Raw genomic sequence first — 22240 nt, forward strand, 5'->3', positions numbered from 1 at the left:
AAACAAATCTAAATATATTTTAGATTTTAAATTCTTAAAATTAGTCACCCTTTGCTTGATGACAGCTTTGCACACTCTTGGCATTTTCTCAACCAGCTTCATGAGGTTGTCACCTGAAATGCATTTCAATTAACATGTGTGCCTTGTTAATTTGTGGATTTTCTTTCCTTCTTAATGCATTTGTGTTGTGACAAGGTAGGGGTGGTATACAGAAGATAGCCTTATTTGCTAAAAGACCAAGTCCATATTATGGCAAAAACAGCTCAAATAAGCAAAGCGAAATGACAGTCCATCATTACTTTAAGACATGAAGGTCAGTCGTCAATCCAGAAAAACTTTGAAAGTTTCTTCAAGTGCAGTCTTAAAAACCAGCAAGCGCTATGATGAACCTGGCTCTCATGAGGACCGTCAAAGGAAAGGAAGACCCAGTTACCTCTGCTGCAGAGGATAAGTTCATTAGAGGTAACTGCACCTCAGAAGCCCAAATGCTTTACAGAGTTTAAGTAACAGACACATCAACATCAACTGTTCAAAGGAGACTGCGTGAATCAGGCCTTCCTGGCCAAAAAAGATGTTATGTATCTTCGTATTGCTACTGCTGTATCAAAGGAATTATATAAGTGAGTCTCAGAAATGGCTAATATATGAATGTAATCTGATGTTAGCAAGTTATTGATTTTATGAACCTTATTTCTAAGGCAACATATTAATATGGGCTATTTTTAGCCCTTTCCTGGGTAGCTTAGAGATAAACATATAGAAAGAGCAAAGCGAGAAGAAAAACAATTCATCAGTCCATTATTAAGTTGGTGCATGTAAGTGTGTTTGTGCTGCCAGACCTTTGAGTCCAGAGGACCCTCAAGTTCATCCTAGGTTCTGACTATTCAACATACTCGGTGGCCTGCCAAACCATACAGATAAGGAGCTTTGTCTGAAATGTTCTCTCAAGCTGCAGGGTTCAAACAAATTCTCCAGCTGGCTGCCACCTACAAGGGCTAAGCAACCAGGAGTAAGGAAAATGCAGGACGAGCAACTACTGGAGATCAGATGTACTGAATGCTAAAAAACAAAACCATCCTTATTTAGGGTTTTAAACAGACACTAGATAAGGTACTTTTTATTGAGTTTCTCTTTTAATGTTCTTATGTAAGATGCACTGCAATTCAGTTTTAGTTATTGTAAACTGCCAAATTGCTCCATTGTGGCACATGTATTTGTGTTTTTCTTCCGTTTGATTAAACCTTAATTTCTGACTGTAACCATAAAATAAAGTAATAACCAAGGCAAAAAATTCACCATAACAAAAACCACACAACACTTGACAAAACGAATGAACAGATTTTTATTATAGGATCAGAGAAAGACAATTACACCATTAATCACATAGGAAAACCTTTTCCAAGGTAGAATATTTATTTAAAGCCCCCATGCAGTCTTTAAATTGAATAAATCATCACTGTGTTCATCATGAAAATAACTCCAAAATATATTTTGTATAATTTATTTCCCTGAGCCTCATTTTGCCATTGAAATGTTCAGTCTGATCATGTGGGTGTGTTGATACAAATATAAAATATATTTACATACACAGCCCTTATTGACAGATAGGATCGTCTACACTCTGGAGCCTACCCCGCTTACCCTTCTAAAGTAGGAGGATACATATGCAAAGATGATTGGTTATTGGCAGAATAATCAGATCAGATTGTGATGTCATGATATGGACCAAAAACTCAATCCCACGTGAATAGACTGAAATTCCAGGCATTTTCTTTAAAAAAGCTCTTAAACTTAAAGGGCATTATCATAATTTTCACAATTTTAGAGTGTTATTCCAACCCCAGTGTGGAAACACATAAAAACTGGAAAATCAAATGTTTCACTGCACTGCCCTTTAACATAATATCTTTGCAGTAGAATCCTCAAACTCAACTCTGGACCTCAAAGCCAGTTCCACTGCTTGTTTTATTGTTTCCTCTAATCAGGGACTGATTTAGAACCTGGCGCACCAGGTGCATTCAATTAATTATTAGGTAGAACAGAAAACCAGCAGGCTCTGGACTTCGTAGGGTAAGAGTTTAATAATAATAGGGTGGGTACTTACATTTGTCCTATTTCACACATGTACATAGTGAATTTTTTGCATATCCTACTCCTCATAAGACACCCTCGGAAAGTGGCTTCACAGCTAGGGATCAGCCATTAATGACGGGGATTCGAACCAGCAACCTTTCAGTTATTGGCCCAATGCTTTAACCACTAGGCTACCTGCCGCCACATACATTCATTTTCAATGTAAAATAAAGGAAATCCTTAATGGAAATGTTTCATCTATCACCCCTTTGGGGGGATTAAGTACCCTCTATAGTTACTGCGGTTAGACTAGAGTGTCCTCTAGTGGAACGGGACTGAGGCTAGAGACGTCTCTCCTGCCTCACAGCATGGGTTTCTTAACGGAGTCTGTCAAGGCTGGTGTCTGATTGGTGACCGTGGCAGTCTCTGTCACTTCAGTTTTTCTACTGGTCAAAATGGTCTGGATGCACATTGTAAGCTGTCGAGGAGAGTAAGGGAAAGATGCAGGGTTAAGTAGTTACAAAGGAATATCAAAAGCGGAAAGAAAATTAGAACAATGTTGTTGACAATTGAAGCTTACTGATTGTTGTTTTGAGAGAAGGTCATGATATAAGGCTCGCCTTCGCTCCCGCTCCTTGTCATTGCTGGTTTTCCAGGTCTGGGCCAGGACTTTCACCTGCTTCTCATCTAGACTTGGGTTATCGTGCCACTGTAAAAACAAGTCACATGTCATCGTAATGCACATTACATTTTCTCCCACACATTACTTCAGGGAGACATAATTATCATATTAACGTAATATAATACGAGGGACTAACCAAGCGCAACACATAGTCATCCATGGAGAGGTTTTTTAAGGAATGCAGGGACTTGATGGCCTCGCTGACCTTGTCACGGCTGGCATTAATCATGTTCTGTCATTCAGGAGAGAGACGCATTCAAATGTTGATGTGAGAGGCATCTATCTATTGAGAGACAATCTCAAACATAAACTTTAGAGAAAAGCAACTCATTTCCACACAGGTCTGGTGGGGAGACAAGGCTAATACCTTCAGCTGCTCATTAGTCTTCTTGTACAGGGATGACAGACTGTTGGCCATACGAGAGGTGGAGGGGCTGGGAACGTTGGTGCTGCTGAGTGCTGCCTTATTCAAGAAGAATGCACCCTTCGTAGAGGAGAGATAAACATACACCTGTTTTTACACACCATGCATATATCATTACTACTTTACTTCTATATAGACGAGAATTCAAGTAAGGATGTTGAATTGATTCAAAACCATAATTTCTCAGTGTTCATAGGCGAGAGCAGGAGAGAGTGAGATTACTAGAGGCTGCTCACCACGGTCTATGAAAACATATTTAGCTGTTTTGTCAGAGAATTTGTGTAGGAGTTCCTCTTTACCTCTGCCTCGTACTCAGCCCAGGCAGCTTTGCGGTCGGCCTCACTGAGCTCCTCCTCCTCTTTGTGGTCCAGCAGGGACTCGTGTTCATGGTATCGGACAATCTGCTCCTTACAGATCTGCAGCAGCTCTGCCAGGACGATGTCCTGGGAAACAGACACACAATGTCAATCCCTACTAAACTGTTGAAGTAAAAATACTAATTCACCCTTCGCCAAGCCCTAGAATTTTGGTCAACCAATCACAGCGCTCCAATGGACAGAAACTGTCGTCATGTCCAACACCTCAGACAAGCTTACATTTAAATCGTATGAAAGCCAATAAGGGCTATGGCAAAAACAGTTATTTATTTACTTTTTATGGCTAAATAATTGAACAATTTACCAGGAGTACTTGCTACTGTGATTTCTGAAATGCAGAGCCTGAGTATTTTTCAAATCCTAAATTATACTTGTGTTACATTGTTTGATAGCTCAGCAGGTTAGCTAGCTCTCAGTCGCATTGACTACCAAACATTTCTAACGCTAGCTAGCCACTTAATACACCTTGTTAGCAAGTTATGAGTGGTATTCATAACATTGCTATTGACATCAGGATACGGTTTGAGAGTTAGCTCCAAAAGTGTATATACAGTTGAAGTTTACATACTTAGGTTGGAGTCAATAAAACTTGTTTTTCAACCACTCCACACATTTCTGGTTAACAAACTATAGTTCGGCAAGTAGGTTAGGACATCTACAGGCAGATTATTTCACTGTGTCATAATTCCAGTGGGTCAGAAGTTTACATACACTAAGTTGACTGTGCCTTTAAAAGTTTGGAACATTCCAGAAAATGTCATGGCTTTAGAAGCTTCTGATAAGCTAATTGACATAATTTGAGTCAATTGGAGGTGTACCTGTGGATGTATTTCAAGGCCTACCTCTGCTTGACATCATGGGAAAATCAAAAGAAAGGTACCACGTTCATCTGTACAAACAATAGTACCCAAGTATAAACACCATGGGGCCACGCAGCCGTCACACCGCTCAGGAAGGAGACGCCTTCTGTCTCCTAGAGATGAACGTACTTTGGTGCAAAAAGTGCAAATCAATCCCAGAACAACAGCAAAGGACCTTGTGAAGATTCTGGTGGAAATGGGTACAAAGGTATCTATATCCACAGTAAAACGAGTCCTATATCGACATAACCTGAAAGGCCGTTCAGCAAGGAAGAAGCCACTGCTCCAAAACCACCATAAAAAAAGCCATGGGGACAAAGATTGTACTTTTTAGAGAAATGTCCTCTGGTCTGATGAAAAAAAAAATAGAACTGTTTGGCCATAATGACCATCGTTATGTTTAGAGGAAAACGGGGGAGGCTTGCAAGCAGAAGAACACCATCCCAACCGTGAAGAACAAGGGTGGAAGCATCATGTTGTGGGGGTGCTTTGCTGCAGGAAGGACTGGTGCACTTCACAAAATAGATGGCATCATGAGGGAGGAAAATTATGTGGATATATTGAAGCAACATCTCAACACATCAGTCAGGAAGTTAAAGCTTGGTCACAATTGGTCTTCCAAATGGACAATGACCCCAAGAATACTTCCAAAGTTGTTTCAAAATGGCTTAAGGACAACAAAGTCAAGGTATTGGAGTGGCCATCACAAAGCCCTGACCTCAATCCTATAGAAAATTTGTGGGCAGAACTGAAAAAGCATATGCGAGCAAGGAGGCCTTCAAACCTGACTCAGTTACACCAGCTCTGTCAGGAGGAATGGGCCAAAATTCACCCAAGTTATTGTGGGAAGCTTGTGGAAGGCTACCCGAAACGTTTGACCTCAAGTTAAACAATTTAAAAGGCAATGCTACCAAATATTAATTGAGTGTATGTAAACTTCTGAAATAAATCACTCTCTACTATTATTCTGACATTTCACATTCTTAAAATAAAGTGGCGATCCTAACTGACCTAAGAAAGGGAATTTTTACTACGATTAAATGTCAGAAATGGTGAAAAACTGAGTTTAAATGTATTTGGCTAAGGTGTAGGTAAACTTCCGACTTCAACTGTAGCTTTGACTGCATATGCTGATGGTGAATTCAGAGCTATTCAGTGGCTAGCTACACTACAAGCATAATTTCACCAGGTTCCTGTGAAGCAATTTCCATGACATTTCACCACAACATACACAATGTCTCCTGATGAGCAAGGGGTAGTCTGTGTTAAATGTCATTGTGTATTAGAAACACAGTTTGAGAATATTGTGAGGTGATTTCTTGAATGGGGAATTGAGCTTCCCGGGAAAATGTTGTCAGAGGTTGCAACATTAACCAAGGTAGGTGGGGATTAGCAAAGGGTCAATTGAGAATTTAATGGTCTTGTGTGTTTAATTTGTAGCTTTGGTCACCTTGGGCAGCAGGGGTGTGATCCGCTTGCTCTTCTTCTCAGAGTTGGGATCATCCAGCAGGTCTGGCTCAAACATGTAAAGCTCTGTCAGTTCAAACAGAGTGAAGTGTCTCTGTATCTGCTGCTGGTCCACCACCCGGAACGATAGAGATTGCTTGGCCACCTGCCGGTCATAGATCTTCTCCTCCATGGTGCCCTGGAAAGAATCAGCAATTTAATATCAGTGATTACAGAATTAGTCACATCCAAAATTGTCACCCTTGATAAAGATGAGCAAAAAATATATATATGTATAAATTATACAAATACTGAGCAATATTGTACTAATACAATTGCTGAGAAAACTATTTCTTTACCAAGTAATAAAAAAACAGTGTCAAAATTATTGCCACCCCTATTTTCAATACTTTGTGCACCCTCCCATTGTGAGGATAACAGCACTTAACCTTTTTCTATAAAGTTTTATGAGATTGAAGAACACATTGGGAGGGATCTTAGACCATTCCTCCATACAGAATCCTTCCAGATTATTGATAACCTTCGGTCTGCCCTCTTCAACTTGAACCACAGGTTTGAGATGGCCAATGCAAAATGTGGATTTTGTGGTCAATTAACCATTACTTTGTGGATTTATGTGTGTGCTTAGGGTCATCGTCTTGCTGGATGATCCACTTGCGGCCCAGTGTCAGCCTCCTGGCAGAGGCAACCAGGTTTTTGGCTAAAATGTCCTGATACTTGGTAGAGTTCATGTCATGATGCCATGGACCTTAAAGGCGTCAGCATGCATCAATTCGGCTGGCGCCTAGCCGACCTGAACTAGCCAACCTCAGCTAGCCGAACCAAACGTGTGTGGTCACATATTCCCTTAAAAAACCTTTGCATGAAAAACAAGAAAAAAGCAGCAGGCAATAGTACGGTTTGTCCATCTTGAGATGCCGTAGCCAGTATACACTTCCACAAATTAATCAGAATTAATCTCTCAAGAAATCTGTCATTAATTTTGATGTTTAAGCAGAAGTGATCTTAGCCGCACAATTTTGTATCTGATTAGGATGTTTGGTGCAATATTTCTCAAGTGAAAAAATGACAAAAGGCACTTCATTAAGGAATACCTACTGTTGACCTATCGCCGACGAGGGGGTGTATAGACTTCAGCTACCTAGAGAAAAACAATGTGTGCTCGAACAGCCGAAAGAACACTTGCCAAAGTCCAAAACGAACAAAAACGTCACAAAATGTCATAATATATGCACTAACTGTTCCGTCTGGGAAGCATGCGGGCGCCACAAGTGCCTCAGGACCAGTGGAAATAAAACAGCCCCATAAGATCAAAGATCCACCACAATATTTTACAGTATGTTTGAGCTGCAATATTATCTAATCGGACCATAGCACCTGGTTCCAATACAACAAGACCGTTCAGCTAACTGAGCGTTCACATTTGTTGGTTGCCCTCAATAAAGGGCTTTTCTATGACAACACTTCCAAATTGCCTATTGACATGGAGGTGGCGTGTAATTGTAGATTTGGAGCCCAAGATGCAACCAAGTTCTCAGCTCTCCAACTGTGGCCCTTGGACTTTTCTGTGCCTCCGGAACCATCTTCCTCACTGTGCGTGGGGACAGGATACACTTGGGTCCTCTACCAGGAAAGGTTACCACTGTACCAGTGGTTTTAACCTTCAAAATGTTTTGCCCTAATAGTGAGTGATCTCTCCCTCCGCATCTCCTTAGTGACCCAGCCAGAGCCGGGTCATGAACCTGATCAAAATTCTCTGTAGACCTGCTTGCGCAGCGACGCTCCCCATCTAACCTGACAGAGCTTGAGAGGATTGCAGTTGAGTGGGAGAAACTCCCCAAATACAGGTGTGCCAAGCTTGTAGCGTCATACCCAATAAGACTCAAGGATGTAATCGCTGCCAAAGGTGCTTCAACAAAGTACTGAGTAAAGGGTCTGAATACTTATGTGAAATGTCATTAACATTTGAGACTAACGTAACAAAATTTGGAAAAAGTCGAGGGGTCTGAATACTTTCCGAATGCACTGTACACGTCAACCCCCAAAAGGTTCTAGCATCAGGCAGGTCCATGACTACACAAGTGAGAGGAACCAATTAAGTTCCTGCCTAACAGATATGTATTGGCTGTCTAGAGGTGTAGAAGTTGACCCCCGCCAAGGAGGAGGTTATAAATAAATGTGCTTGTGTAATCATGCTTCGTCTTTGCAGCTGCATGAACCAGTGGGTGAATAAACTTGGTTTGAGCTTTATCTAGTCGTCCGTTTTAGTTTTTACTCTGTTTGTTCAGAACCTAACATGCATGTTACCACATTTTTATACCCAGTGAAACAGGAAGCCATGAAAGGCCACAATACAGTTCCTTGACGCAAGGCACCACAGACTGAAATGACATTTTTGCATCTACAGTACCTATCAATTTTTAGATTTGTTGGTATTTTGGCCCATAAATAAGAGTATTTTCAGAAAGTGAACAAAAATTTCAAAATCTTCATGAACAAACTGGACTATATGTAGTAACTTACTTTGAAGAGATGGTGATTGGGTCTAAATAGATGTTTGGTCGTCTAAATTCAGTGTACTTGTCTTTAACTGCCATTTACCGAAAGTCAGACTCTTCCCACATGCCAACTCATTTTCCACAGTGTCAGAAGAATCAACATTCACCAGATTGTGTGGTTATCCTTGGATATATTCGAGACTTTATTATTGTTGATATGTTGTCAATTTGTTATTCTAAGTAACATTTTGTTTTGAAAAATTTGCCAAAAATGCATTTTACGTACTGGAGTGTCTTAACAAAATGAAACTAAAATATTTACGCAGACTTAATCCAGTGTCCTGAAAAATTGATTTGTGGTATATGCAAATAGTCAATGTCGGATGCAAACCTCGTAACTCAAAAAGTGGTGATTTTCATTATTTTTTTTTTTTAAATAACTTGAATCGATACAATTGGTTCCCCTTCACGTGTATGAAAGTTTCAGGACCATTTTACCTAAATAGTTATGCCGAATTAATCCAGTGAACCAATTTTTTTATGTGGGATATGCAAAATGTGCATATTTAATGAAATATCACCTAATTTGCGTATATATTATTAAAGTATTATGCGTATCTACATTCAACTGGTAAAAGTTGACTGTGATATGATTGAGAAAAAAAATCCCCTATTAGGGCGTGGTGCCTGGCCTTTAAATTTAAATAGTAGAATGTTAATGCAGATCACATTGTTTGATTATATTTATAAGAATCATTAGGGGTACCAATAATGTACCTTTTATTTTATTTTTTATTAACAGAATCTCAGCCATTTTTTATTTTTTTGCATACAGTATTTTTATTTGTTTATATTTATTTTTTGCTAATCTTAACAATTTTCGATGTGACTGTATATGTAAAAAACACAAAATGTGTCCCACAATCATATTACAGAAGATGGGGTGCATATGAGATGTAATTACCTGTGCCAAGAAGCGGTAGACAAACACTGCCTTCAGCTGGCCAAAACGGTACACCCTGAAGATGCTCTGGATGTCATAGGAGGGGTTCCACGAAGCGTCAAAAATGATGACCCTGTTAGCTGCTACCAGGTTGATCCCAAGGGACCCAGCTCTTGTTGAGATGAGAAACAGACGACCTCTGAAAGTAAATTGGTAAGAAATGAAATCAAAAGGAGTGAGTGTGAGTAGAATCTTAAACATCTAAAGAAATCACTGTCTACAATTACTGATGCTTTGTCATGAATAATAAAATACTAGTGTTATGCTACATACTGTGTTGAGGTTTGGCACAGTGAAATTTGAGATGTAGAATAGTACAGCAGTCAGAGACGTACCGCTCATTGGTGGCATCATTGAACTCTTCAGCCCATTTCTTCCTGGATGTGGCACTGGTGGACCCATCAATACGGTAATAGTCAATGTTTCTGATCCAGCTGCCATCACCTACAGTTTGGAAAAGGAAACAAATGACACAATTATAGACTCTCTGAAGAAAACAATTGTTTTGTAACACTATAACATATGTTTGAATATGTGAACAGCCAATGGGAACCGTACCTTTGTATAGGGATGATTGTCCGTTGTCTTTGGCTTTGTTAGCGAGGTCCAAGAAATCTTCAATCATGTCTAATGAGATCAAGGATTGACTAAACACCAACCTGTGAATATACAAACAAAAATTGACGAAGGTTAATTCAACAAATCTGCTCTATAAACCTCTGGCTAACTCTATACTTATTTTTTTAAATACCCCCCCGGTGCCTGAATGCATTTCTCAAGCACACTTACAGTTTGTCGTCCAGTTCCTCTGCCATTCGGAGAATCTCAAACAGCAGCACCATCTTCCCTGAGTGTCCCAGGATGGTGGCGTCAGAATCACTCAGCATTGACTTGTACCAGTCTGCAGCCGGACTGTCAGGCCTGAAACTGGTGGACGCTCTCACCGCTGAACACAGAGCATACAATATCACCACTGACCTCACATGAATATGTTCACCTTATATTAATGACTTAATTGTAAATCATTTAAAATGTTCTATTGTAACACAAGAAGCTAATGTAAAATAGACGGTAAAGTAATTTCCTTAATTTAAGAGACTACTACCATCTACCACTGGAACCAGTGGCCCTGCTCGCTGGTCTCCTTCCACATTGACACCCTTTGATGAGCTGTTCCACACCATGATCACTTCCACATCATTGCTTTTATCATCAGCATTACGCAATTTTCCCTTGTTCTCCTTCTCTTTACTGAGTGGGACAAAGGAAAGGACAAAAGGCAACAATCTATTATTTGCATGAGATTACCTTTTGATGGTGAGACATAACCCACTTCAAGCAATCACACTGTCGTAGTAATTAAGGAGCTCGGCAGACATTACGCAGTTAACGCAAATGCTAAGCAACGCTGTACGTGAATGCTGTTTTTTGTCACAAAATGAACAGCTCCTTGCAGTATGAAGTCCTGGCACCTATGTTGCTTGCTACTCACATTTGTGCAACGCAAATTTTGAAACGCAATGTATTATTCCTTACATTGAGATGGTGGCAGTGTTGTGTAGACGAGGCTGAAACAACTTGCTTAGTTCCTGAGCTGATCTATAGGCTATGCATCAAAAATAAAGTCTATTTTGCAACGAATATACACTGCTCAAAAAATAAAGGGAACACTTAAACAACACAATGTAACTCCAAGTCAATCACACTTCTGTGAAATCAAACTGTCCACTTAGGAAGCAACACTGATATACAATACATTTCACATGCTGTTGTGCAAATGGAATAGACAACAGGTGGAAATTATAGGCTATTAGCAAGACACCCCCAATAAAGGAGTGGTTCTGCAGGTGATAACCACAGACCACTTCTCAGTTCCTATTCTTCCTGGCTGATGTTTTGGTCACTTTTGAATGCTGGCGGTGCTTTCACTCTAGTGGTAGCACGAGACGGAGTCTACAACCCACACAAGTGGCTCAGGTAGTGCAGCTCATCCAGGATGGCACATCAATGCGAGCTGTGGCAAGAAGGTTAGCGGTGTCTGTCAGCGTAGTGTCCAGAGCATGAAGGCGCTACCAGAAGACAGGCCAGTACATCAGGAGGCGTGGAGGCCGTAGGAGGGCAACAACCCAGCAGCAGGACCGCTACCTCCGCCTTTGTGCAAGGAGGAGCACTGCCAGAGCCCTGCAAAATTACCTCCAGCAGGCCACAAATGTGCATGTGTCTGCTCAAACGGTCAGAAACAGACTCCATGAGGGTGGCATGAGGGCCCGACGTCCACAGGTGGGGGTTGTGCTTACAGCCCAACACCGTGCAGGACGTTTGGCATTTGCCAGAGAACACCAAGATTGGCAAATTCGCCACTGACTCTTCACAGATGAAAGCAGGTTCACACTGAGCACATGTGACAGTCTGGAGACGCCATGACTGGTTTGGCGGTGGGTCAGTCATAGTGTGGGGTGGCATTTCTTTGGGGGGGCCGCACAACCCTCCATGTGCTCGCCAGAGGTAGCCTGACTGCCATTAGGTACCGAGATGAGATCCTCAGACCCCTTGTGAGACAATATGCTGGTGCAGTTGGCGCTGGGTTCCTCCTAATGCAAGACCATGCTAGACCTCATGTGGCTGGAGTGTGTCAGCAGTTCCTGCAAGAGGAAGGCATTGATGCTATGGACTGGCCCGCCCGTTCCCCAGACCTTTATCCAATTGAGCACACCTGGGACATCATGTCTCGCTCCATCCACCAACGCCACGTTGCACCATAGACTGTCCAGGAGTTGGCGGATGCTTTAGTCCAGGTCTGGGAGGAGATCCCCCAGGCGTTGTAGGGAGGTCATACAGGCACGTGGAGGCCACACACACTACTGTTTTAAGGACATTACATCAAAGTTGGATCAGCCTGTAGTGTGGTTTTCCACTTTAATTTTGAGTGTGACTCCAAATCCAGACCTCCATGGGTTGATAAATTAGATTTTCATTGATCATTTTTGTGTGATTTTGTTGTCAGCACATTCAACTATGTAAAGAAAATAATATTTCATTTATTCAGATCTAGGATGTGTTATTTTAGTGTTCCCTTTATTTTTTTGAGCAGTGTTTCATCTCAGCGACAGTTCAAACGATGTAGCCTTATTAGAAACACCTGCAAAATGTATTTTGTTTAGAAGTAATACCTACGTGATTGTAGGCCATTTTGAAAGAGTGAAAACAGTTGTAGCCATGCTATTTTTCCTCATGGAGTAAATAGGCACATTCTATGCTTATCTGATAAGGGAGCGAATACATTCAAGCATCATATCAAACTGGTATAAATTACACTGGCAAGTATATGTCAGGGCATATTATTTATAAATCAGATTATTTCACATGATGGAGATGTGGGAAGCTAAAAGGCTAGCTTGCTTGCTGTTTTTAGCTAGATACGTGTGTGTATGTGAGAGAGTAAATATATATATGATTTTTTGACACACCTTCAAATTAGTGTATTTGGCTATTACAGCCACACCCGTTGATGACAGGTGTATAAAATCGAGCACACAGCCATACAATCTCCATAGAAAAACATAGGCAGTAGAACAGCCTTACTGAAGAGCTCAGGGACTTTCAACGTGGCACCGTCATAGGGTGGCACCGTCTCAGGATGCCACCTTTCCAACAAGTCAGTTCGTCAAATTTCTAACCCGGTACAGTTGACCGGGGCAGCTCTAAGTGCTGTTATTGTGAAGTGGAAACGTCTAGGAGCAACAACGGCTCACCGCAAGATGATAGTAGGCCACACAAGCGCACAGAACTGGACTGCCGAGTGCTGAAGCGCGTAGCGTATAAAAATAATCTGTCCTCGGTTGCAACACTCACTGCAGAGTTCTAAACTGCCTCTGAAGGAAAGTCAGCACAAGAACTGTTCATTGGGAGCTTAATGAAAAGGGTTTCCATGGGCGAGCAGCCACACACAAGCCTAAGATCACCATACGCAATGCCAAGCGTCAGCTGGAGTGGTGGAAAGGTCGACTCTGGAGCAGTGAAATTGCATTCTCTGGAGTGGTGAATCACGCTTCACAATCTGGCAGTCTAACGGATGAATATGGGTTTGACAGATGCCAGGAGAACGCTACCTGCCAGAATGCGTAATGCCAACTGTAAATTTTGGTGGAGGAGGAATAATAGTCTGGGGCTGATTTTCATGGTTCTAGCCCCTTCGTTCTAGTGAAGGAAAATCCTAACGCTACAGCACACAATGACATTCTAGACGATTCTGTGCCTCCAACTTTGTGGCAACAGTTTGGGGAAGACCCTTTCCTATTTCAGCATGACAATGCCCCCGTGCACAAAGTGAGGTCCATACAGAATTGGTTTGTCAAGATCGGTGTGGAAGAACTGAACTGGCCTGCACAGAGCCCGGACCTCAACTCCATCAAACACCTTTGGGGTGAAATGGAACAGAGACTGCGAGCCAGGCCTAATGGCCAACATCAGTGCCAGACCTCACTAATGCTCTTGTGGCTGAATGGAAGCAAGTCCCTGCAGCAATGTTCCAACATCTAGTGGAAAGCCTTCACAGAAGAGTGGAAGCTGTTATAGCAGCAAAGGGGGACCAACGTCATATTAATGCCCATGATTTTGGAATGCAATTTGACGAGCAGATGTCCACATACTATTGGTCATGTAGTGTAGCTAGCAAGATGTAGTCTACTGGAAGGCACAAAACTAAGTAAATGTAAAACAGCAGGTAGCCTAGTGGTTAGAGCGTTGGGCCGAAAGGTTGCTAGATCGAATGCCCGAGCTGGCAAGGTAAAAATCTGTCGTTCTGACCCTGAACAAGGCAGAATAATTTGTTCTTAACTGACTTACCTAGTTAAATAAAGGCTAATTAAAATGTAAAAAATTAAACGTTCATTACGTGTAGGTATTATTTAAATATGCAGTTGGTTTTCATTCAAATTAGCTTGCAGTGGTGATGTTTTCAATGTGATTCTTCTTTTCCTTTACCACAAACGGGCAGACAAAAAGAAAAACTCTGCTATCGCCTTCTTGTGAAGTTTGCTTTTTGGGAGTCTAGAAACAAATAGACAGGCGAGGTATTATGTTACCAAAAGGTGTGCATTGCTTAAAAAAAAAAAGAAAAGTGAAATAAAAATCTGACTACACCCAAGCGTACATAGACACGCATGAACTTTGTGGACCGCTTAAGAGTAGGCTTTAGCAGTATACCATATACTGAGCTATTTGGAAATAGCCACGGGATGTTTTTTCCAATACCGTCGAAACGGTTTAAGTTTTACCTGCAGTCAACTTGCGCAATACATTAGGAGATAAAGAAACCGTGTTAATTTCACCTGTCACATCATTTTTCATTATCAAGCTTACCAGTAGTTACCAGTCACATAGTAGTTCCCAGTCAAGAGACCATAGCCTTGAGTCACTTACTGTTGTGAAGCATGTGATCTAGTTACAGTATGGAATTCATATCTAAATGTTTTCCAGCTAGATATCTTATAACAAATGAGTTAACTGTCAAATGTTCTAATGCTCTGCTATTATGCATTTGATTTGCTAATTTAGTTAGCTATAGCTAGTTAGCTATTTAAATAAGTGGTTAGCTTTTTCCAAAATCAAGCTTCACTTGCTAACAGCAGAGAATCCCCTCCTGGATCAAGAGCATCGCTGTCTAATATTTATTTTGTGCGTGCAGCAAACTGTAAGTAGTATTTTTGAGTTACTTGTATATCTTTATGAGCAGGGATGTCTGTCCTACAAGTAGTTTAGGTCAGAGACTGTATAAAATGTTAGCAATGCACTCATTAACATTTAGTTAGCATTCTCTATGGGACTTCACATTTACTTGTTAGCATTGCTAACCTCCGGATTACAGAGGCCCAGTCGGGTTTGAAAATAGCACCCCTTGTGTTCCGTGCTGGTATTACGGAATATACCGGTATGGGCCAAGGTATGAAGGTATGACAATATGGATACCGTGCAAGCCTACTTTAGAGCTATTGACAAGGGGTAGCCTGAATATTCATGCTTACACACCTCTCAGCTTTCCCCTGGTGCTTTCCATCAAAATGGCCCTGAAAACAAAGAGAATCTCAGTTGGTGACAGTTTGACTGATGCATCAGGATCTGTCTGGTGATGAGAAAATAGTACCTTTGGTCAAATCTGCATCTGATGGGTCTTTACCTTATTTTCTTTACTGATAAAGTTGAGCTGCAGACACCAGGGATGCGTCCAGATTCGGCTGAGTATCTGGAAGTCCTTAAAGAGGCTGGTTCCAGTCTTGCCCCTGGCTCCTTCAACTACAGATCCTGCTCCTACAGACACACATAGCTTTTTTCCCCCTATACTCTCAGTTAAAGCCAAAATGTCTCTAAATATAATACACATTTCATTACAGAGCTTTCTGAGCTAACTGGCTAAAGATGGAGGTTCTTACCAGTGAAGTTGTCCAGGTAGTAGCGATACAGTCTGTACTGGAGGGGGGTCACCCTCACTGCCATAACATACTCATGTTTAGGGGGCAGGAACTTGGTCAAGGCTGAGTAGTCTCTCCTCTGAGAAAAGAAAAACACACTAAGTGTATCCACTGGAGACTGACAAAGAATAACAAACAAATACTTGCAAAAAAATTGTCAGTGGTTCTGATAAACTACAAATGAAAGTGCCATACACTCCTAGTAATTGAGCCATCTCACCTGTACACATCCTGCCAACATTGCATGAAGGACATGGGCGCGATTCTTCATGACGCGGACATCTCTGGGGGTGGAGTCTGCACACTGGCCATTCTGAATGGGGTTGATAAACCGATTCCGGAACTCCTTGATTGAGCCTAGAAGGTTCTCCTTGATGAAGTTCACCATGCAGTGGTCTGAAAGAACCAAAATATATATGACTAGACTTGAACATTAACAAGGAAATGATCATGCAAATTATGTTCTCCTAAAATCAGTTTTGAGATATATTAAAACTGAAATATGAATTAACTTGGCCAAATGTTGGGATACTGGTCAGAGTACAGTTTTAATGGAAAGGTTGTCATAGACTGAAGCTCCTTACACTCATTGAGGTTGTTCTGCAGTGGGGTGCCTGTCAGCACCACTCTCCGTTTGGTCTTAATGGCACTCATAGCTTTGGAGATGTTGGACGCCTCGTTCTTAAGGATGTGCCCCTCATCGCAGATCACAAAGTCTGGACCTGGAGTACAACAAATGTAGTGCATTAAGAGTTTCAACACAATAAACAAATTATACCTCTCAACACTACATGCATAGATTTAGTAGAGGATGTACCTGGATCGACCAGTGTGCTGTTAAAGGTCTTTTTGAATTGTCTGTGGGTGACTTTGAGGCCTAGTGTGAGGTTGCGGTACATCTCATAGCCCATGATCATAACACCACCATCCTTCTGCCATTTCTGCAGGGCAATATAACGCTCCTGAGGTCGCTTCAGTGTTGCCAACTCTGTCACCTATGTTAGTGTATAGAGACAGAGAGAAAAATGGTGAGAGAAATGAAGAGGTGGAGACAGGGAGATGAAAGAAACATTAAATACTTTGAATATAGAGCTCGCCAGCTTGTAGTCAAAAAACCCTGAAATGAGTTACCTCTGGTTCATTCAGCCATTCCTATGGCAACAATTAACGAGGAAAGAACAGGGTTTTGGGATAAACACCGAAAACAAGGTCTGAGGTCAACACAAGCTTAGGAGATCTTATACGTTTTGTTCTATGAGATGTCAGTCAACATGGCCTTCATGAATTATGATGCATTTATGTGCTTTTTCTATGTGCTCAAAATTCACAAAAAGTGACATTAGCTGATCTCATAGAACAAAACGTATAAAATCTCTGAAGTCTTATTTTCGGTGTTTATCCAAAAGCACAATTTATTTCCACAGAGGCTTAACCATGGCGGAGTTAGTGCCTACAAAATGACGCCATTGCTATTTCTTGATGCTACATTGTATATGAATAACCTCTGCATTTATTTACCTTCAAAGAAAAAAATCTAATCTACAACTACCTTGACTTTGTCAGCTCCCATGTTAACTTGCCACTTGTCAAACTCGTTGACCCAGTTAAGGATAGTGTTGAGTGGACACACCACCAAGGCAGTCCTGAAGTTCAGGCACCTTGACTGCAGCATTGTGTGGAGGAATGTCACCACCTAAATGAGAAAAATATTTCATCAAGAGACTAGTATCATTAACAAAATATACTGTTTTGTTATTGACACATGCATACGACAACACGTCTGTCACAACTCTGACAGACATAGATACCCTGCCAGACATGCCACCAAGGGTCTCTTCACAATCCCTAAGTCCAAAACAAATTTAAGGCAACGCACAGTATTGTACAGAGCCACGGTTACATGGAACGCCCTTCCATTTCAAATTACCAAAGCAAACAGCTAAATAAATATATATATATATATATACACATACATACACACACACACATATACACAGTGCCTTGCGAAAGTATTCGGCCCCCTTGAACTTTGCGACCTTTTGCCACATTTCAGGCTTCAAAACATAAAGATATAAAACTGTATTTTTGTGAAGAATCAACAACAAGTGGGACACAATCATGAAGTGGAACGACATTTATTGGATATTTCAAACTTTTTTAACAAATCAAAAACTGAAAAATTGGGCGTGCAAAATTATTCAGCCCCTGTGAGGATCTCTTAATGATCCAATGTTGACCTAAATGACTAATGATGAAAAATACAATCCACCTGTGTGTAATCAAGTCTCCGTATAAATGCACCTGCACTGTGATAGTCTCAGAGGTCCGTTAAAAGCGCAGAGAGCATCATGAAGAACAAGGAACACACCAGGCAGGTCCGAGATACTGTTGTGAAGAAGTTTAAAGCCGGATTTGGATACAAAAAGATTTCCCAAGCTTTAAACATCCCAAGGAGCACTGTGCAAGCGATAATATTGAAATGGAAGGAGTATCAGACCACTGCAAATCTACCAAGACCTGTCCGTCCCTCTAAACTTTCAGCTCATACAAGGAGAAGACTGATCAGAGATGCAGCCAAGAGGCCCATGATCACTCTGGATGAACTGCAGAGATCTACAGCTGAGGTGGGAGACTCTGTCCATAGGACAACAATCAGTCGTATATTGCACAAATCTGGCCTTTATGGAAGAGTGGCAAGAAGAAAGCCATTTCTTAAAGATATCCATAAAAAGTGTTGTTTAAAGTTTGCCACAAGCCACCTGGGAGACACACCAAACATGTGGAAGAAGGTGCTCTGGTCAGATGAAACCAAAATTGAACTTTTTGGCAACAATGCAAAACGTTATGTTTGGCGTAAAAGCAACACAGCTGAACACACCATCCCCACTGTCAAACATGGTGGTGGCAGCATCATGGTTTGGGCCTGCTTATCTTCAGCAGGGACAGGAAAGATGGTTAAAATTGATGGGAAGATGGATGGAGCCAAATACAGGACCATTCTGGAAGAAAACCTGATGGAGTCTGCAAAAGACCTGAGACTGGGACGGAGATTTGTCTTCCAACAAGACAATGATCCAAAACATAAAGCAAAATCTACAATGGAATGGTTCAAAAATAAACATATCCAGGTGTTAGAATGGCCAAGTCAAAGTCCAGACCTGAATCCAATCGAGAATCTGTGGAAAGAACTGAAAACTGCTGTTCACAAATGCTCTCCATCCAGCCTCACTGAGCTCGAGCTGTTTTGCAAGGAGGAATGGGAAACAATTTCAGTCTCTCGATGTGCAAAACTGATAGACATACCCCAAGCGACTTACAGCTGTAATCGCAGCAAAAGGTGGCGCTACAAAGTATTAACTTAAGGGGGCTGAATAATTTTGCACGCCCAATATTTCAGTTTTTGATTTGTTAAAAAAGTTTGAAATATCCAATAAATGTCGTTCCACTTCATGATTGTGTCCCACTTGTTGTTGATTCTTCAAAAAAAATACAGTTTTATACCTTTATGTTTGAAGCCTGAAATGTGGCAAAAGGTTGCAAAGTTCAAGGGGGCCGAATACTTTCGCAAGGCACTGTATATATATATCTTTTAAACGAATAAAACAACTCACAACACAACACCCATACCCAAAATAACTTGTATATCAAAAGTTTGGACAACCTCATTCAAGGTTTTTTCATTGTTTTGAATAGAATAATAGTGAAGACATCAAAACTATGAAATAACACATGGAATCATGTAGTGACCAAAAAAGTGTTAAATCAAAATATATTTTATATTGAGATTCTTCAAAGTAGCCACCATTTTTTCCTTGACAGCATTGCACACTCTTGGCATTCTCTCATCCAGCTTCATGAGGAAGTCACCTGGAATGCATTTCAATTAACATGTGTGCCTTGTTAAAAGTTAATTTGTGGAATTTCTTTCCTTCCTAATGTGTTTGAGCCAATCAGTTGTGTTGTGACAAGGTAGGGGTGGTATACAGAAGATAGCCCTATTTGGTAAAAGACCAAGTCCATATTATGGCAAGAACAGCGCAAATAAGCAAAGAGAAACAACAGTCCATTACGTTAAGACATGAAGGTCAATCAATTCGGAATATAAAGAACTTTGAAAGTTTCTTCAAGTGCAGTCACAAAAACCATCAAGCGCTATGATGAAACTGGCTCTCATGAAGACCGCCACAGGAACGGAAGACCCAGAGTTATCTCTGCTGCAGAGGATAAGTTCATTCGAGTTTCTAGCCTCAGAAATTGCAGCCCAAATAAATGCTTCAGAGCTCAAGTAACAGACACATCAACTGTTCAGAGGAGACTGCATGAATCAGGCCTTCATGGTCAAATTGCTGCAAAGAAACCACGACTAAAGGACACCAATAAGAAGAGACTTACTTGAGCCAAGAAACACAAGCAATGGTTTAACACTGTTATTAACACACATGTGTTATTTCATAGTTTTGATGTCTTCCCTATTATTCTACAATGTAAAAAAATTGTAAAAATAATGAAAAACCCTTAAATGAATAGATGTGTCCAAACGACTGGTACGTTGCGCTGATCTTGAGCTGTTCATGTCTATTATTTTGTATTATGTCAAGTTTTATTATTATTTTTGGACCCCAGGAAGAATAGCTGCTGCTTTTGCAACAGCTAATGGGGATCCATATCAAATGCTAAACACTCATTTTGTTCTCTCTTCCCTTCCTCTTACCTGCAGTGTCTTCCCTAGGCCCATGCAGTGGGCCAGTAAGCAACCTGATCCAGGGGTTGAATTGGCCTTCTTCACTGACTCACAACAACAGTCCCAGATAAACTGCACACCTATCAAAAGGAAGAAGTACAGCAAATCGAAGGGGACACTGCTGTATTTGCCACTCTGTTAATTATTGTATGTATTGGACTTGTACAACTGAAATAAAAACCAAGACTTACCATCCACCTGGTGAGGCTTGAGCCTGGTCACCAGGTTCCTGTGCACCTGAATGAGTGGCTCCCTGGTCCCCTCATCCTGATCCAAGACCAGCTTAGTGGTGATTGGACAGGCCACTTGAGACACCTCATCGTCAATAACAATCACCTGCGAGGAAACCACCATTAGACCAAAACTGATCATATAAACCATATATAGATATAATATGTAACGTATTCAAATAAAATAGACTAACAGTATGACATTTCTGAGAGAGCATGGTTTCAACAGTGAGTGTGAATGAGCGGGTCAGCTGTGTACCTCTCTGAAGTCCTCCCTCTGCTCTCTGTCTGCCAGGCGTCTGCATCTATCCTCCTCCTCCTTCAGGGCTCTCTGGGTCTCTGAGCGGAGGTGCTCATCTATGATGATTCTGCGGATCTTCTTGCGGCCCTTAGGTGTACCTTTGTTGTCTCCGTCCTTCTCGTCATCTTCACTCTGTTTAGATAGACAGATCCGGAGGTCACAACCACAACAACGCTTTTACCAGTACAATTTAACATTTAGCACCTGATACACAAACAGTAAACAAGAATAGCAGAATGATGATCATACCTCTCAGAAATCAAATAGTTGCACATCATGAAGTTATTAAGAAGAATTTAAAAGGTCGACTGATCATGCAAAGGTAAGATGAGATGGTGACATCCACTCGTTATTACCTTATCGACGCTGGAGTCAGACAGCACAATATATGAGGGCTGCTGCTTCTTCTGTAGATAACTACGGACTGATTCCCTCTCGACTCTAGAGGTAGATGAGCTAAGGAGACAAAAGAGCAAAGATATTTCACTAATAAAAATAATGCAACCACAATTACATGTAACAATGACAGAAAACATGGTTTCCTTCCAGATTAGCAGCATTGACAAAACAAATTAGTCTTCTTACCTTTTGGGCTTCTGTTCATTGCCCTCGTTCTCAGATTGGCTCAGCTCTTCACTCATACCAGACTCTTCCTGCTCTGATTGGCTATCATCACTACTCTGGCTCTCCAATGTCTCACCTGAGGCGATGGAAGAAAGCAGAAAATAAGTTCAAAGTAATTGGACCAACTCCAAAACTAGTCTAGGGCACTGATGGTATCCAATCATAAAGTCGTTCCACAGAACCCATCCCACACACACCTTCGGTTCTTCTAGACTTCTTGACTCTCTGCTCGTTCCCATTTTCTTCAGCTGTTTTCTGATCACTTGGATTTCCATCGTCAAGGCTGAGCTTGTGGCGTAGCAGACAGTGTCTGTGACGAGTTTTACTGGACTCAGAGTCAGAGGTCAAACTGGAGGTCTCCCCTGCAGCAGAAACATGAATAATGTCAGGAGGACATAATATTCCTATTGCAAATGTTCATTCAACCTGCACACTAATAAGCAGTGACACATGGCGATGTCTTAGATCACCACAATTACAATATGGGCCTACT

The 22240-nt window shown here is 41.2% G+C and overlaps 1 protein-coding gene across 1 annotated transcript in view; it reads right to left on the reverse strand.

Moving 5' to 3' along the window:
- Positions 1 to 1318: 1318 nt before the first annotated feature.
- Positions 1319 to 22240, reverse strand: part of LOC139418397 (transcriptional regulator ATRX-like) — a 48478-nt gene continuing 27556 nt past the window's right edge. The window contains exons 12-35 of the mRNA XM_071167799.1: positions 21945 to 22109; positions 21709 to 21823; positions 21480 to 21579; positions 21082 to 21255; positions 20784 to 20928; positions 20563 to 20672; positions 17401 to 17544; positions 16669 to 16846; positions 16436 to 16573; positions 16072 to 16247; positions 15813 to 15930; positions 15560 to 15690; positions 15412 to 15449; positions 10490 to 10635; positions 10174 to 10330; positions 9943 to 10043; positions 9720 to 9828; positions 9346 to 9523; positions 5867 to 6061; positions 3479 to 3622; positions 3123 to 3239; positions 2892 to 2987; positions 2654 to 2782; positions 1319 to 2551 (exon numbers count right to left, since the gene is read on the reverse strand). Coding sequence (XP_071023900.1) covers positions 2435 to 2551; positions 2654 to 2782; positions 2892 to 2987; positions 3123 to 3239; positions 3479 to 3622; positions 5867 to 6061; positions 9346 to 9523; positions 9720 to 9828; positions 9943 to 10043; positions 10174 to 10330; positions 10490 to 10635; positions 15412 to 15449; positions 15560 to 15690; positions 15813 to 15930; positions 16072 to 16247; positions 16436 to 16573; positions 16669 to 16846; positions 17401 to 17544; positions 20563 to 20672; positions 20784 to 20928; positions 21082 to 21255; positions 21480 to 21579; positions 21709 to 21823; positions 21945 to 22109 — 3221 coding nt within the window. The 3' untranslated portion in view covers positions 1319 to 2434. The remainder of the gene's footprint in view (positions 2552 to 2653; positions 2783 to 2891; positions 2988 to 3122; positions 3240 to 3478; positions 3623 to 5866; positions 6062 to 9345; positions 9524 to 9719; positions 9829 to 9942; positions 10044 to 10173; positions 10331 to 10489; positions 10636 to 15411; positions 15450 to 15559; positions 15691 to 15812; positions 15931 to 16071; positions 16248 to 16435; positions 16574 to 16668; positions 16847 to 17400; positions 17545 to 20562; positions 20673 to 20783; positions 20929 to 21081; positions 21256 to 21479; positions 21580 to 21708; positions 21824 to 21944; positions 22110 to 22240) is intronic.

Source organism: Oncorhynchus clarkii, chromosome 10 (genome assembly GCF_045791955.1).
Source record: "Oncorhynchus clarkii lewisi isolate Uvic-CL-2024 chromosome 10, UVic_Ocla_1.0, whole genome shotgun sequence".
Lineage (NCBI taxonomy): Eukaryota > Metazoa > Chordata > Actinopteri > Salmoniformes > Salmonidae > Oncorhynchus > Oncorhynchus clarkii.